Source organism: Aegilops tauschii, chromosome 4 (genome assembly GCF_002575655.3).
Source record: "Aegilops tauschii subsp. strangulata cultivar AL8/78 chromosome 4, Aet v6.0, whole genome shotgun sequence".
NCBI lineage: Eukaryota > Viridiplantae > Streptophyta > Magnoliopsida > Poales > Poaceae > Aegilops > Aegilops tauschii.
The window spans coordinates 98,999,770-99,014,756 of NC_053038.3; the positions used below are offsets into that span (position 1 = coordinate 98,999,770).

Genomic DNA, 14,987 nt, shown 5'->3' on the forward strand with positions numbered 1-14,987 from the left:
CACTTGTGATGATTTTTCTACAGCAACCCCAACATATTATATATGTTTTTGGGTTAGAAAAATCCCACCAATCCAGTGGTGGCATTAGTTTCTGCGTTTGAGCAAGTTCATGAACATGGAATTTTACATCATGATGTTGTTTTTTCATTTTTGTGTGATTTATTGCAAACATGCTATGAGGTTGTTTGGCACATGGTTAGCTTCATTTTCATGCCTACTCCATGCTAGTATTTATTACATGTCATTTAGTGTACTGTGGTGGGTGCCACAAGCATGCAAAGTTGCTATCATGAATCTGTGTTTTTGCCATGCTAGTCATTTTCACCAAGTCTGCTAGAACTGTTGTCATTTGCATTTTTGTGATGCTGTTTGAGACCTGTTCGAGTGAGTTATAGAAGTAGCTCAGTGTTCATGTATTGTAGAGCTTCACATGTAGTTCACTGCTATGTATTCAGTTTTCATGTTTGGGTGCTGTAGCATATTTAAACCTTGCATCCAAGTGGCCATGTTGTTGTTTTAAGCAGTTTGCATCATATCTTGTTTTGCTTGTCATTTGCAAACCGTGTACCCGTTTCCGGTGATCCTTATATCGATTTCGACTGAAATCACCTCCTCTTTCCAGCGGTATACTTGGTTTGCCAATTTGATGCCTCGTTCATCTTTTTCCTTCCGGAGTAACCATACGCATTGCACATCATATATTGCATACCATGCCATGTCTTATATCATGTTGCTTGTGCATTGCACCGTGATTGATTGTTGTTCCGTTGCCTGTGTTCTTGCTTTGGGTAGAGCTGGGAGACGAGTTCGTGAACGAGGAACCTGTTGAGTACGCTAACGAGGAGCAAGCTTTCAACAACTCTGAGAACTTTGCAGGCAAGATGACCATTACCCTCGATATCACTTCTATCTTTGCTTGCTAGTTGTTCGTTCTATCGTTATGTCGCGCTACCTACCAGTTGTTTATCATGCCTCCCATATTGTCATGTCAACCCTCTAACCCACCTTCCTAGCAAACCGTTGTTTGGCTATGTTACCGCTTTTGCTCAGCCCCTCTTATAGCGTTGTTAGTTGCAGGTGAAGTTGAAGATTGCTCCATGTTGGAACATGATTATGTTGGGATATCACAATATCTCTTATTTTAATTAATGCATCTATATACTTGGTAATGGGTGGAAGGCTCGGCCTTTTGCCTGGTGTTTTGTTCCACTCTTGCCGCCCTAGTTTCCGTCATACCGGTGTTATGTTCCTTGATTTTGCGTTCCTTACGCGGTTGGGGAATTATGGGACCCCCTTGACAGTTCGCTTTGAATAAAACTCCTCTAGCAAGGCCCAACCTTGATTTTAACATTTGCCACCTAAGCCTTTTTCCCTTGGGTTCTGCAGACTCAAGGGTCATCTTTATTTTAAACCCCCGGGCCAGTGCTCCTCCGAGTGTTGGTCCAACCTGGGCGATGTCCGGCGCCCCCTGGGAAACAAGGGTCTATGCCAACCCGACGTCTTGCCCATCCGCTGTGCCCTGAGAACGAGATACGTGCGACTCCTATCGGGATTTGTCGGCACATCGGGTGGCTTTGCTGGTCTTGTTTTACCATTGTCGAAAAGTCTTGTAACCGAGATTCCGAGACTGATCGGGTCTTCCCGGGAGAAGGAATATCCTTCGTTGACCGTGAGAGCTTGTGATGGGCTAAGTTGGGACACCCCTGCATGGTATAAACTTTTGAGAGCCGTGCCCACGGTTATGTGGCAGATGGGAATTTGTTAATGTCCGGTTGTAGAGAACTTGACACTTGACTTAATTAAAATGCATCAACCGCGTGTGTAGCCGTGATGGTCTCTTTTCGGCGGAGTCCGGGAAGTGAACACGGTTTGGGTTATGTATGAACGTAAGTAGTTTCATGATCACTTCTTGATCACTTCTAACTTCTCGACCGTTGCGTTGCTTCTCTTCTCGCTCTTATTTGTGTATGTTAGCCACCATATTTGCTTAGTGCTTGCTGCAACTCCACCTCATTACCCCATCCTAACCATAAGCTTAAATAGTCTTGATCTCGCGGGTTTTGAGATTGCTGAGTCCTCGTGACTCACAGATTCTACCAAAACAGTTGTAGGTGCCGAGGATACCAGTGCAGGTGACGCAAATGAGCTCAAGTGGGAGTTCGATGAGGACCTTGGTCGTTACTATGTTTCGTTTCCCGATGATCAGTAGTGATGCCCAGTTGGGACGATCGGGGATCTAGCAATTGGGTTATCTTCTTTTTCATTTGGTTGTCCGTAGTCGGACTATGTGTGTACTCTGAATGATGTATGTTTAATTAATGTATTGTGTGAAGTGGCAATTGTAAGCCAACTCTTTATCCCATTCTTGATCATTACATGGGATTGTGTGAAGATAACCCTTTTTGCGACAAAACCACCATGCGGTTATGCCTCCAAGTCGTGCCTCAACACGTGGGAGATATAGCCGCATCGTGGGTGTTACATATTTGCTTTGAGATCTATTTTTATTTGCTTTTGTTTTCAGATCTATTATTCTAAAAACCCGAAAATACCTTGCTGTACTTTTTTATTTTTTTATCGCGAGATCTATTTATCCAAAATCGTACAAACCAATCTATCTTTTACCCGAGAGGGATTGACAACCCCTCTTACGCGTTGGGTTGCAAGTATTTGTTCTTTGTGTGCAGGTACCGTTTACATAGTGTTGCTTGGTTCTCCTACTGGTTCGATAACCTTGGTTTCATAACTGAGGGAAATACCCACCGATGCTGTACTGCATCATCCCTTCCTCTTCGGGGAAATATTGACGCGGATACGAGCCATCAGATGCGATCTTTTTGGCAATATATATTGAAAGTGCAACTAATCCCTAGGTGGGTTTGGTAATTCATAAAATATATACATCATTGAACTAATGCCTACTCAAAGAATATTCCATGAAACTTCAGCTTAGGTAAGGCAAAGGGATGTGAATGTGGAACCCTCAGAGTGCAAAGGACAAACATTGGTTAAGTGATCTGAGATTACATTGAGTCCATAGGAAAGCTAATACTATTAAAAGGGGATGAGGTTTTGATCATGGACTAACTGCTCAAGATATTGCTCCAAAATCCTCAGCCACACTCTCACATTTATTGATGTACAAAGCCCTAAAGTTTATCTCGGTCCCACCAAAACACATCTATCTGTACCCACTGAGAAACACTTGACATAGCCTACCTAAACCCTGACAACTCAGTCTCACCGAGATGACCCTTCAGTCCCATCGAAGAGCACTTGCCAACCTTCTAGAACCTATCGATTTCACTTCGGATTTTTCAAGTGGTTTTGATCGGTCTCACCGAAGTGTGGAAAGTGATTAGGACATCACCCACCGGTCCCACCAAGTTGTTTCATCTAGTCTCACCGAAAATCCTAAAGTTCAAACCTTTTGTACTAGTCGGTCTCACCCGGTCCCACCAAATAGTGCATAAAGGTGTAATAGTTACATTTTTGGTGATGGATATATATACCCCCACCCATTCCACCAACTCTTAGAGGGCAACCATTTCAAAGCTATAACTTCGCATATGCATTTTATGAGGGAGAAACACCTACACTTGTGTTCAAATCAAGGGGATTCCACTCTAACCTTTGATCCTTGATTTCTAGCCTCCCCAGGTTACTTTTGTTGGAAATATGTCATATAGGCAATAATATTGTATTATTACATTTCCGTATTCATAATTAAGTGTTTATATTTCATGGTATACTGCTATGATCCTGAAATATGCGATTCAATGGAAAACTCATCTGCACGTGTGAAATGATAAACAGATAAAATAAAGGTTCCTAGTCTCGCCTCTAAGACTAGCTCAAGTGTTGTTGGTGATCATGTTTTTCGGATCTTAGGATATCGTTAAGTGTAACGATAGTACTAAAACAACATTGAGATTATGACGTTGGAAGAACGGTCATATTGAATCGACCCAAACTTGTGTGTTATGAATTAAGATAATATCGTCTGTAATCAATTGTAATAACATGAAGTGTTAATGTGTGATTTTGCTCCTTAGACCATGAGAGTATCATGGTCACTTCTTAACGTGCGGTGGACTTTGGGGTTTCTCAAATGTCACTTGTAACACGGTGATCATAACAGCAACTTACAGCCTCATCAGAAAGTTTGACAAGTAGCCAGATAACTCAAGAGTGGGATTTGCTCCTCTGATGATGGAGAGATATTCTTAGGGCCCTCTCGGTGTGACAACATCCATCATCGTCTGGCTAGACATAGGTGACTATGTCACGGGGATGCCAGAACACAATAACGAGAAAGAAGAACAAAATCGGTAACAAGGATTTTGGTAGACGATGATGATGGTGGCGGCAATGAAAAGCCAACGGTGAGCGGCAAGAAGCATCCTCGCCGAGACGATGTCGCGGGGCCATCCAACAACAACAAGAAGAAGAAGGACTAAATTAAGTAGACTGCATATATCTCTATTGTTGTTCGCTCATATTAATTCGTTATCTATGTTTCCTGTCAATCTCATCGCAGACGGTTAGAAATACGTATTCGACGGAGATCTTTTACATTATCACCCACATGTTGGTTTCTTGAATTGTGTGCCCTGTCGAGCACACAATTCATAACAGAAAATCATATGCGCTATCTATAATTATCGCACACAATTCTGATTACCGACCTGTTTGCCGGCTATCACACACATCTTGTTACGCCGAATCGTTTGTGTTATTCTCGATCATCGCAAACAGTTCATCCGACTGAACTGTATGCCAGCTATCGCACACACCTTGATATGGCTGATTGTTTCTGTTATTCTGCCTCATTGCAACACTTCATATGGTTCAACTATATGCCACGCGTCGCACACGCAACTATAATCTGAATCGTGGTTCATGTCTCCACCATCGCAAACGGTTCGTATCATTTTTTATGATTTTCTTACAACACCGTTTGCGATTAATGCATCGCACACAGTTTCGTTGAAGGGTCTCTGATTGTAGTGTCGTGTTAGCAGCATCAAGCAGTAGTGACATATGATTGATGAATTGGAGATATTATGTATCGCTCTAGGTTGTGACTGTTACATATTGAATTTCATCCAAATATTCATTGATGATCCAATGCCTATGCTTTGCTCATATTGTCTTTGCTCAAGTTACTATTACTGCTGCTACTATTCCAATCACTACAAAACTGTTGTTACCATTACTGTTACTATTGCTACTACTATTATCACTGCTATCATATTACTGTGCTACTAATAAATTGCTATAGGGAAGTGACTTCTCAGGTGTGATGGAATTAACAACTCAACTGACAAGGCTTATAAATATTCTTTGGCTCCCCTTGTGTCGAATCAATACATTTGGATGAAATACTACCCTCGAAGACTGTTGCAACCCCCTATACTTGTGGGTCATCAAGACTATTTCTAGCGCCGTTGTCGGGGAGCATATCTCTATTTATTATGTTCACTTGGAATTTTATATTTCCTGCAAATTATATTCACTAAGAAGTAAGACCAAGATCATGCCCTCTAAGACGAGGGGAGGTAAGGAACTGCCAGCTAGATCTACACTTGGTTCACCTTCTTGTTGGTGCAATAATTTGTCTCCATATGTTTTGGAGATTGTTGACATAAACACTAAGGAATTGATGTGTTTGCTAGTGCAGACAGAGTAACATGTCCCAGGGGTCATGAGAAGTTTGGTACAAACTCTGAAGATAATCTCATGCGTGGCAGCGAGGATTATCACCGAGGATTATCTGTCGAGAGTGACCCCAAAAAATTGTTAACGCAAAGCAATTGGTTCGGTGTTCGTCCGAAGAATTTAACGCCAATCGAGAAATTAAAAACGAAGTGAAGACGTAGCATTTATTTCGTTCTTCTTCTTTCTCTTTATCGAGTCACATGACCATCGTACTATTAAGAGGGGTATAGTGTTCAAAGCTTTGATTCTCTGAACTAAGCCCAAATCCCATGTTAGTTGAGAGAGAAATCTCTTTGTGTTACGAGCAAACACTTGCCAGCAAGAGACTGTGATCTTCTTCGCTCCGAGAGATTTGTCTCAGGCCGAAGAGTTAGCATTACTTGTTCCTTGATACGTCTCCAACGTATCTATAATTTTTTATTGTTCCATGTCGTTATATTATCATTCTTGGATGTTTTACACTCATTTTATAGCAACATTATATCATTTTTTGGGACTAACCTATTGACATAATGCTCAATGCCAGTTGTTGCTCTTTGCTTGTTATTTACTTCGCAGAAAATCAATACCAAACGGAGTCCAAACGCAATGAAACTTTTTGGAGATTTTTTGGACCGGAAGACACACGATGGGCCAAGGAAGTACCAGAGGGGGATCCGAGGGGAGCACAACCCACCTGGGCGCGCTTGGGGGCCCAGGCGCGCCCTGGTGGGTTGTGCCCACCTCGGCCGCCTCCCGCACCGCCTCTTTGCTCTATAAATACCCCGAAAATCCAAAAACCCTAGGGGAGTCGACAAAACACAATTCCAGCCGCTGCAAGTTCCAGAAATCACAGATCCAATCTAGACACCATCACGGAGGGGTTCATCATCCTCATTTGTGCCTCTTCGATGATGTGTGAGTAGTTCATTGTAGACCTACGGGTCCGTAGTTAGTAGCTACATGGCTTCCTCTCTCTCTCTCTTTTGATTCTCAATACAATGGTCTCTTGGAGATCTATTTGATATAACTCTTTTTGCGATGTGTTTGTTGGGATCTGATAAATTTTGAGTTTATAATCAGATCTATTTTATCCATGAAAGTTATTTGAGTTTTGATCTCTTATATGCATGATTTCTTATAGCCTTGTATTTCTTCTTCGAATCTTTGGTTTAGTTAGGCCGACTAGATCGATTTTTCTTGCCATGGGAAGAGGTGCTTTGTGATGGGTTCGATCTTACGGTGCTCAATCCCAGTGACAGAAGGGGACATGTCACGTATGTATCGTTGCTATTAAGGATAACAATATGGGGTCTATTCCTACATGAATAGATCTTGTCTACATCATGTCATCGTTCTTATTGCATTACTCCGTTTTTTCAAGAACTTAATACACTAGATGCATGCTGGATAGCGGTCGATGTGTGGAGTAATAGTAGTAGATGCAGGTAGGAGTCGGTCTACTAATCTTGGACGTGATGCCTATATAATGACCATTGCTTGGATATCATCATAATTATTTGAAGTTCTATCAATTGCCCAATAGTAATTTGTTTACCCGCCATATGCTATTTTTCTTGAGAGAAGCCACTAGTGAAATCTACGGCCCCGGGTCTCTTCTTTATCATATTTGCCATCGAGAACTATTTTTATTTGCTTTTGTTTTCAGATCTACTAATCCAAAATCCAAAAAATACCTTGCTGCAATTTATTGTTATTTATTTTATCTCGTGTTCCGGCGAGATCTATTTATCCAATCTACTACAATTTTATCTATCTTTTTACCCGGGAGGGATTGACAACCCCTCTTTTACGTCGGGTTGCAAGTATTTGTTCTTTGTGTGAAGGTACCGTTTACATAGTGTTGCGTGGTTCTCCTACTGATTCGATAATCTTGGTCTCGTCACCGAGTGAAATACCTACCGTAGCTGTGCTGCATCATCCCTTCCTCTTTGGGGAAATACCGACGTAGTTCAAGCCGCATCATTCCTTAAGTAATGTTATCGTTCTTCCAAAATCTGACCTTTGAAAATGTGCCGATTGGGCATTGGCTGAACCGCGTGTCCAAAATGGTCATTTCCCATCAGGGAGATCGCCCCGCCCAAGCCGCATCGGGGCTCGTTCGCCCGCATCGGAGTTGGGGCTCGCGCATGCATGGCGCCGGGGCTCGCCCACCTGTCCGTCTTCACTCCCCTGACAGACGCTATCGAGGCCTTGCTGTGTTGCAGACCGGGACCAGAGCTCGCACATAGCTACGTCGGGGCTCGCCAACCCGTCGATCGATGCATGCAGAAACTACCTGTTGTCGTGCGTGCTGACCGGTGTGGACACAGATGCTTCGTGCTGCCGTGCGTGCGGGCCGACACGGTGATGTCGCTTGAACTACGTCGGTATTTCTCTAAAGAGGAAGTGATGATGCAGCACAACTACGGTAGGTATTTTCCTCAGTTATGAAACCAAGGTATCAATCCAGTAGGAGAACCAAGCAACACTATGTAAACGGTACCTGCACACAAAGAACAAATACTTGCAACCCGACGCTTATAAGGGTTGTCAATCCCTTTTTCGGGTAACGGCGCTAGAGATTGTCAAGTGGACGCGATAAAAATGTAGATTGGATAAATAGATCTCGATAAAGCGCGAAATAAAATAAATAACAAAAAAAGTGCAGCAAGGTATTTTTGGTTTTTTGGAATAATAGATCTGAAAATAAAAGAGAATAAAAATAGATCTCGAAGCAAATATGATAAAGAATAGACCCGGAGGCCATAGATTTCACTAGTGGCTTCTCTCAAGAAAATAGCATACGGTGGGTAAACAAATTACTGTTGGGCAATTGATAGAAAATCGAATAATTATGACGATATCCAAGGCAATGATCAATATATAGGCATCATGTCCAAGATTAGTAGACCGACTCCTGCCTGCATCTACTACTATTACTCCACACATCAACCGTTATCCAGCATGCATTTAGTGTATTAAGTTCATGGAGAAATGGAGTAATGCAATAAGAACGATGACATGATGTAGACGAGATCTATTCATGTAGGAATAGCCCCATCTTGTTATCCTTAATAGCAACGATACATGTGTGTCTTGTTGTCCGTTCTGTCACTGGGAAAGAACACCGCACGATCGAACCCATCACAAAGCACCTCTTTCCAAGGTAAGAAAAATCGATCTAGTTGGCCTAACTAAACCAAAGATTCGAAGAAGAAATATGAGGCTATAAATAATCATGCATATAAGAGATCAAAAGAAGACTCAAATAATATTCATGGATATAGATCTGATCATAAACTCAAAGTTCATCGGATCCCAACAAACACATCGCAAAAAGAAGTTACATCAAATAGATCTCCAAGAGACCATTGTATTGAGAATCAAAAGAGAGAGAGGAAGCCATCTAGCTACTAACTACGGACCCGTAGGTCTATGTTGAACTACTCACGCATCATCGGATAGGCACCAATGAGGATGATGAACCCCTCCGTGATGGTGTCTAGATTGGATCTCGTGGTTCTAGAACTTGTGGCGGCTGGAATTGTTTTTCGTCGACTTCCCTAGGGTTTCTAAAATATTTGGGTATTTATAGGGCGAAGAGGCGTTGCGGGAGGCCCCCGAGGTGGGCACAACCCACCTGGTACTTCTTTTGCCCATTAGGTGTCTTCTGGCCGAGAAAAATTCTCCAAAAAGTTTCGCTGCATTTGGACTCCATTTCGTACTGATATTCTATGAAGTAAAAAACAAGCAAGAAACAGCAACTGGCACTGGGCACTATGTCAATAGGTTAGTCCCAAAAAATGATATAAAGTTGCTATAAAATGATTGTAAAACATCCAAAAATGATAATATAACAACATGGAACAACCAAAAATTGTAGATACGTTGGAGACGTATCACACGGCGTGCTGGTCGTCGTGTACGCAGGCTTGGCGTGCTGGCGTGCGTGCAAAGTTGCATGTTTGTCGACGCGGGCGCGGCCTTGGGGTGTCGTCGTGCGTGAAACCATGCGGGCTGGTCGCTGCTGCTCATGGACGACACCTTCTCCTCGTCTCAGCACGAACGACAACATCAGCGTGCTTGGCACTGCTATGATGGTGTCGCACACGGTATATTCGTTGAAATGCCTGAAAAGTGTGTGTGTCGAGGGGATGGTTGGAAGATCAAAATAGGGATTGTAGCTAAGTCCAGGGAAAAAGAGTAATGCTACATCTACAAAAGCTTGCTTTTTTTACAAACAAGCTATTGTGGAGGATTATGGTCGGTAATAGAGGGAGGAAGAGGCCATCTCAGTTAAATTCGGGAGGGAGAGGTGGGAAGAGGAAATGGGGGTCAATCCGGACATGCCACACTGATCGGGCACGTTCGCACACACCTTTTCTTAATATAGTATAATTAAAGTTGCTCACGTACACGACACTCATCCCTGTGAATGTACACACGCACACCCTGTCCCATGAACACCTCCGAAAGATTTTATGAAGTCACCGTAAACACCCCGCAGTCGACGAAAACATCTCCTCTCATCAAACAAACATCACCAGATGTCGGCGTGGAAGCCCGATCACCTATGGGGCAGGGGTGCCCCTTTGTGGTTCGGCAAGGGGACAGTTACATTGCACAAAGAGCAGAAGCAGCAGGGGGCAGCACGGCGATGACATCTCTCTTTTACCCAGGTTCGGGCCACTTTGCAGCGTAAAACCCCACTCCTGCTATGGTGGATTGATCTGGAGGAACATGAATGCACGACGTGCTCTAGCCCGGCAAGGTTGCCTCGGGGAGAACATCGTGTGCATACAAGTGTTGAGGGATCAAATGTTTGAACCCTTTGCCAGGTTGTCTCGGGCCTCCTTTTATAGGTTAAGGGGCGACCACTGTGGCAAAACAGTCATTTCAAGGTGATTAGATAGCTAATGGTGCTATCATACCTAACTCTGGCAGTTAGGACAAAGTGTATTAAATGCACTGCTAGGTGTCGTGCTGAGGTTGAAGCCCGGCAAGCCTGTCGCGCCGCTTATCTGCTTCTTCTTGTTAGTGTGACACGTCCTTCGGACGGGTGTCAATAAAGCTAATCTATTTCTTACCACGCCGCCACGTGCTTGATAGGATCCACCTGGTTGTCTGATAGCTTGACAACGCACTGATTAATGACTAGGGTGCTATGGTGTTTTGGTAAAAGCCTGCCGGCAAGGAGCCTAGCGAGTTGTCGTCTTGGCGGCCCCGGAAAGCTTGCCGGGGCAAACTGGTCTCGCTCCTCTGGTGCTGCCTTGACCCGGCCAGGCTCTCCTGGCCGGCAAGGGAGGCTTCCCTGAGGTGGTCTCTTGTTGACTTGCTTCTCTTAAGTCTAGTCATGCTTGGCAAGGGCAGTTTGCCCGGGAGGCCCCGCAAGCCTGTGCACTAGTCAAGGGGAAACAAATACCCCTGTTTGTGTACACCGACACCAGAAGTCTGAAATAAATAAATAAAATAACACGCGCACTACGTCCGCACACACCTTTGAGGGGAAGATTTGTTTATTGTGGCTTACACATGCCCTTTTATTACGAGTGTGTTTAGATTGTCGCCAAAGTGCATCCTACCAAAATTTTGGTCATGAGCGAAAAATTAGTCTTTATTTGGATAGTTGCCAATTTTTTGGCATGCCAATGAACTCGAGCCAATTCTAGTTCATTTTTCTTGACAATGCTGGCCAAATCATGAACAATCAAAATTTTGGCTAGCTAATGCTTTTTTTATCTGAAACACCTTGCATTTCATTAACCTGTGGACGTGGCAAGATCGCCAGCACTCCACGGATTACATCAGCGGGAAAATTCGTGATCCATCGAGTTTGGTGGGGCAACCTTGGCATAAACCAAACACACCCTACGTCTTCCTTCTCCCTCGGAACCTCTCTCACGAAAGCGCTCATCAACCTCCGCTCCTGGCTGCGTTGTTGCCACCACCGGCATCTCAGCAATGGCGGCAGCAAGAGTGCAGCCTCCGCTCAACCCACGAGCGGCGTCGCCTTCCACGGCAGTCCCCACCTCCAACACTCAAAGCCTACAGAGCACGCCCCTCCATACTTCCACCCCTTCCGTCCGCGCGCTGTTCCTCCGCGCCGTGGACCCCTCCCGTCCTGCCTCCTGGTCCGCCGCCGTCGCCGACCTTCTTGCTTCCGGAGACGCCGTCGCCGCTCTGGCCACCTTTGCCGCCGCTCTCCGCGCTAACCCGGCCGCGCTCCTCCCGGCCCTTCCCCCCGCCTTCCGCGCAGCTGCCGCCGCCACCTCGCTCGTCGCCGGCCGCCAGCTACACCTCCTTGCCCTCCGTTCCGGTCTCTTTCCCTCCGATCCCTTCTCCGCCTCCGCTCTTCTCCACATGTACCACCACTGCTGCCGCCCCCTCGACGCCCGCAAGGCGTTCGATGAAATTCCCAGCCCCAACCCTGTCATTATCACAGCCATGTGCTCTGGCTACCTGCGAAACAATCTAGTCTACCCCTCGCTCGCTCTCTTCCGCGACTTGCTCACATCTGGTTCTGCCATGGCGGTGGACGAGGCGGCTGCACTCGTGGCGTTCTCCTCGTCGGCCCGTGTCCCTGTCCGCGGAATTACTGCTAGCCTTCATGCGCTTATTGTGAAGATTGGCCTGGACGTGGATGCTGGGGTGGTCAACACGATGTTAGACGCTTATGCCAAAGGCGGTGGTCGTGACCTGCCGGCTGCGAGGAAGGTGTTTGATACCATGGAGAAGGATGTCGTGTCCTGGAATACGATGATTGCGCTGTATGCTCAGAATGGGTTGTCGGCGGAGGCCCTCGAGCTGTATTGCAAGATGCTGAATGTTGGTGGAGGCATTAGGTACAATGCTGTGACGTTCTCTGCTGTGTTACTGGCTTGCGCGCATGCTGGGACGATACAGACTGGAAAGCGTGTTCATAATCAGGTGGTAAGAATGGGTTTGGAGGAAAATACCTATGTTGGAACTTCTGTAGTTGATATGTACAGCAAGTGCGGAAGAGTGGAAATGGCAAGAAAAGCTTTCGGCAAAATTAAGGAGAAGAATGTCCTTTCATGGTCTGCCATGATTACTGGTTATGGTATGCACGGTCATGGACAAGACGCCCTTGAAGTTTTCAATGAGATGTGCAGATCGGGGCAAAACCCTAACTACATAACTTTTATCTCGGTTTTAGCTGCTTGCAGTCATGCTGGTCTTTTAGATATGGGCCGTTATTGGTACAAAACCATGAAGAATAAGTTTGGGGTTGAACCTGGAGTGGAACACTACGGATGCATGGTGGATCTTCTTGGCCGCGCCGGTTGTCTTGATGAGGCTTATGGCCTCATTAAAGAAATGAAGGTTAAACCTGATGCTGCTATCTGGGGAGCTCTTCTTAGTGCATGTCGAGTCCATAAAAATGTTGAGCTGGCAGAAATTTCTGCGAAAAGATTGTTTGAGTTGGATGCAACCAACAGTGGGTACTATGTTTTATTGTCCAATATATATGCAGAAGCTGGAATGTGGAAAGATGTGGAGAGAATGAGAGTTCTGGTTAAAACAAGAGGAATAGAAAAGCCTCCAGGGTATAGCTCAGTTGAATTGAAAGGTAAAACCCATGTGTTTTATGTTGGCGACACGAGTCATCCTCAGCACAAGGAGATCTATTCTTATTTGGGGAAACTGCTTGACATAGCGCAAAAGGCAGGCTATGTACCAAACACGGGCTCTGTTCATCATGATTTGGATGAAGAGGAGAAAGAATCTGCGTTGCGCATCCATAGTGAAAAGCTTGCCGTTGCTTTTGCTCTGATGAACTCTATCCCGGGTTCAGTAATCCATGTGATAAAGAATCTCCGGGTCTGTACTGATTGCCATGCAGTAATCAAGTTTATTTCCAAGTCCGCTGAACGAGAAATTATTGTTAGAGATTTACAGCGCTTTCATCATTTCAAGGATGGATCATGCTCTTGTGGAGATTATTGGTGATAGGGTCGTGCAAGAGGGCTGAGGTCGTGATACCATCTTCGTTGTCCGTCATACCACCGTGGTATTATGTACAGGTCGATTTATTTCCAAGACATATTTTGTTACACCTCATCTCGATTAGGCTAATGACATTGCCTTGCTGCCCTGAACACTGGGAACTTAGAAGATTTTATAGCTTGGCATAAATCAAAAACTTACGCCTTTTCTGTAAGATCTGCATACTATAATGAATGGCACAACAAGTTGGTTCAAGGAGACGTCGATCGGATGGACAAGGCAGCTTGAGGCTGAACCCAGTATGGGAGATCCCCTATGGAACTTACATGTCCCCAGCAAGGTATTTTTTCCTATGGAGGGCTCTTCACAGTGTGATACCGGGGATGATTGTTCTTGCAGGTAGGCTTATCAAGACCTCACCCCAATGTCCCATCTGCTGCTGGGGAGCCAAGGATATAAAGCACCTGATGTTCACGGGCGGCGTGGCATGCGAGGAAGGTTTGGCAAGCGCAGGGACTTGAGGTGTTCATCAAACAAGCAACGCAGATTGATCGATCACGGGTCAGTGATGCTTGAGGAAATTTTGAGTACTGTCAAAGATTCAGCGGTTATGGGTCTGTACGGTGTACAGAAGACGATTGCTGTAGGGGCATGGTATATCTTGTGGCAGCGACAGGAGGTTGTTAATGGAGGAAAGGTGGAACCTGCTAAGTCAACTGTGTTTGCAATTCAGGCTATTAGCGGGAACTATGCAAAAGCTCTGAGCAGTTCACAACCAGCCCTGATACGATGAGGGAAGCCTCCATGGAATTCTTATAAACTGAATGTGGATGCATCATCATACTTTGAAAATGGAACAGGGGCAGCAGCTGCGGTCCTCCGCAATGATCATGGTGAACCGGTCACTGGGCTCTTGATCACATGTTGGACTCGGCCACGGTGGAGGCGACCGCTATCCAGAAGGGCCCGGAACTGGTTGAAAACTTGGGATGTAACACCATCATCGTCGAGCCTGACTGCCTGGAAGTGATTCAAGCATGCAATGGTTTGTTTGGTCAAGGTATTTAAGTGATCATGTTTAATTCTAATTCTCCTGTGTATTGGGATGATGAACCCCTTAGCTATGTTTTATCGAATGATAAACGTGTACTGCGACCTGATCGACTGAAGTCCACCAAGTGGCTTCCCCAAAAGAAACTGTTTGTCAAGTGATCGCTCAAAACATCTCCTTCCAATTGAGGAACAATCCGATCTGATTGCTCAAGCAGCTGCAAACCAAATATCCAGTGTATCATCATGCAGATGAGTCCTCAACC

General features: G+C 45.0%; 1 protein-coding gene across 1 annotated transcript; it reads left to right on the forward strand.

Annotated features, from left to right (window-relative positions):
• Positions 1-11,554: 11,554 nt before the first annotated feature.
• Positions 11,555-14,814, forward strand: LOC109780189 (pentatricopeptide repeat-containing protein At3g26782, mitochondrial). The gene has a single exon (XM_020338768.3). It carries the CDS (start codon positions 11,665-11,667, stop codon positions 13,672-13,674), a length of 2,010 nt encoding a protein of 669 aa, XP_020194357.1. The 5' UTR covers positions 11,555-11,664; the 3' UTR covers positions 13,675-14,814.
• Positions 14,815-14,987: the final 173 nt, after the last annotated feature.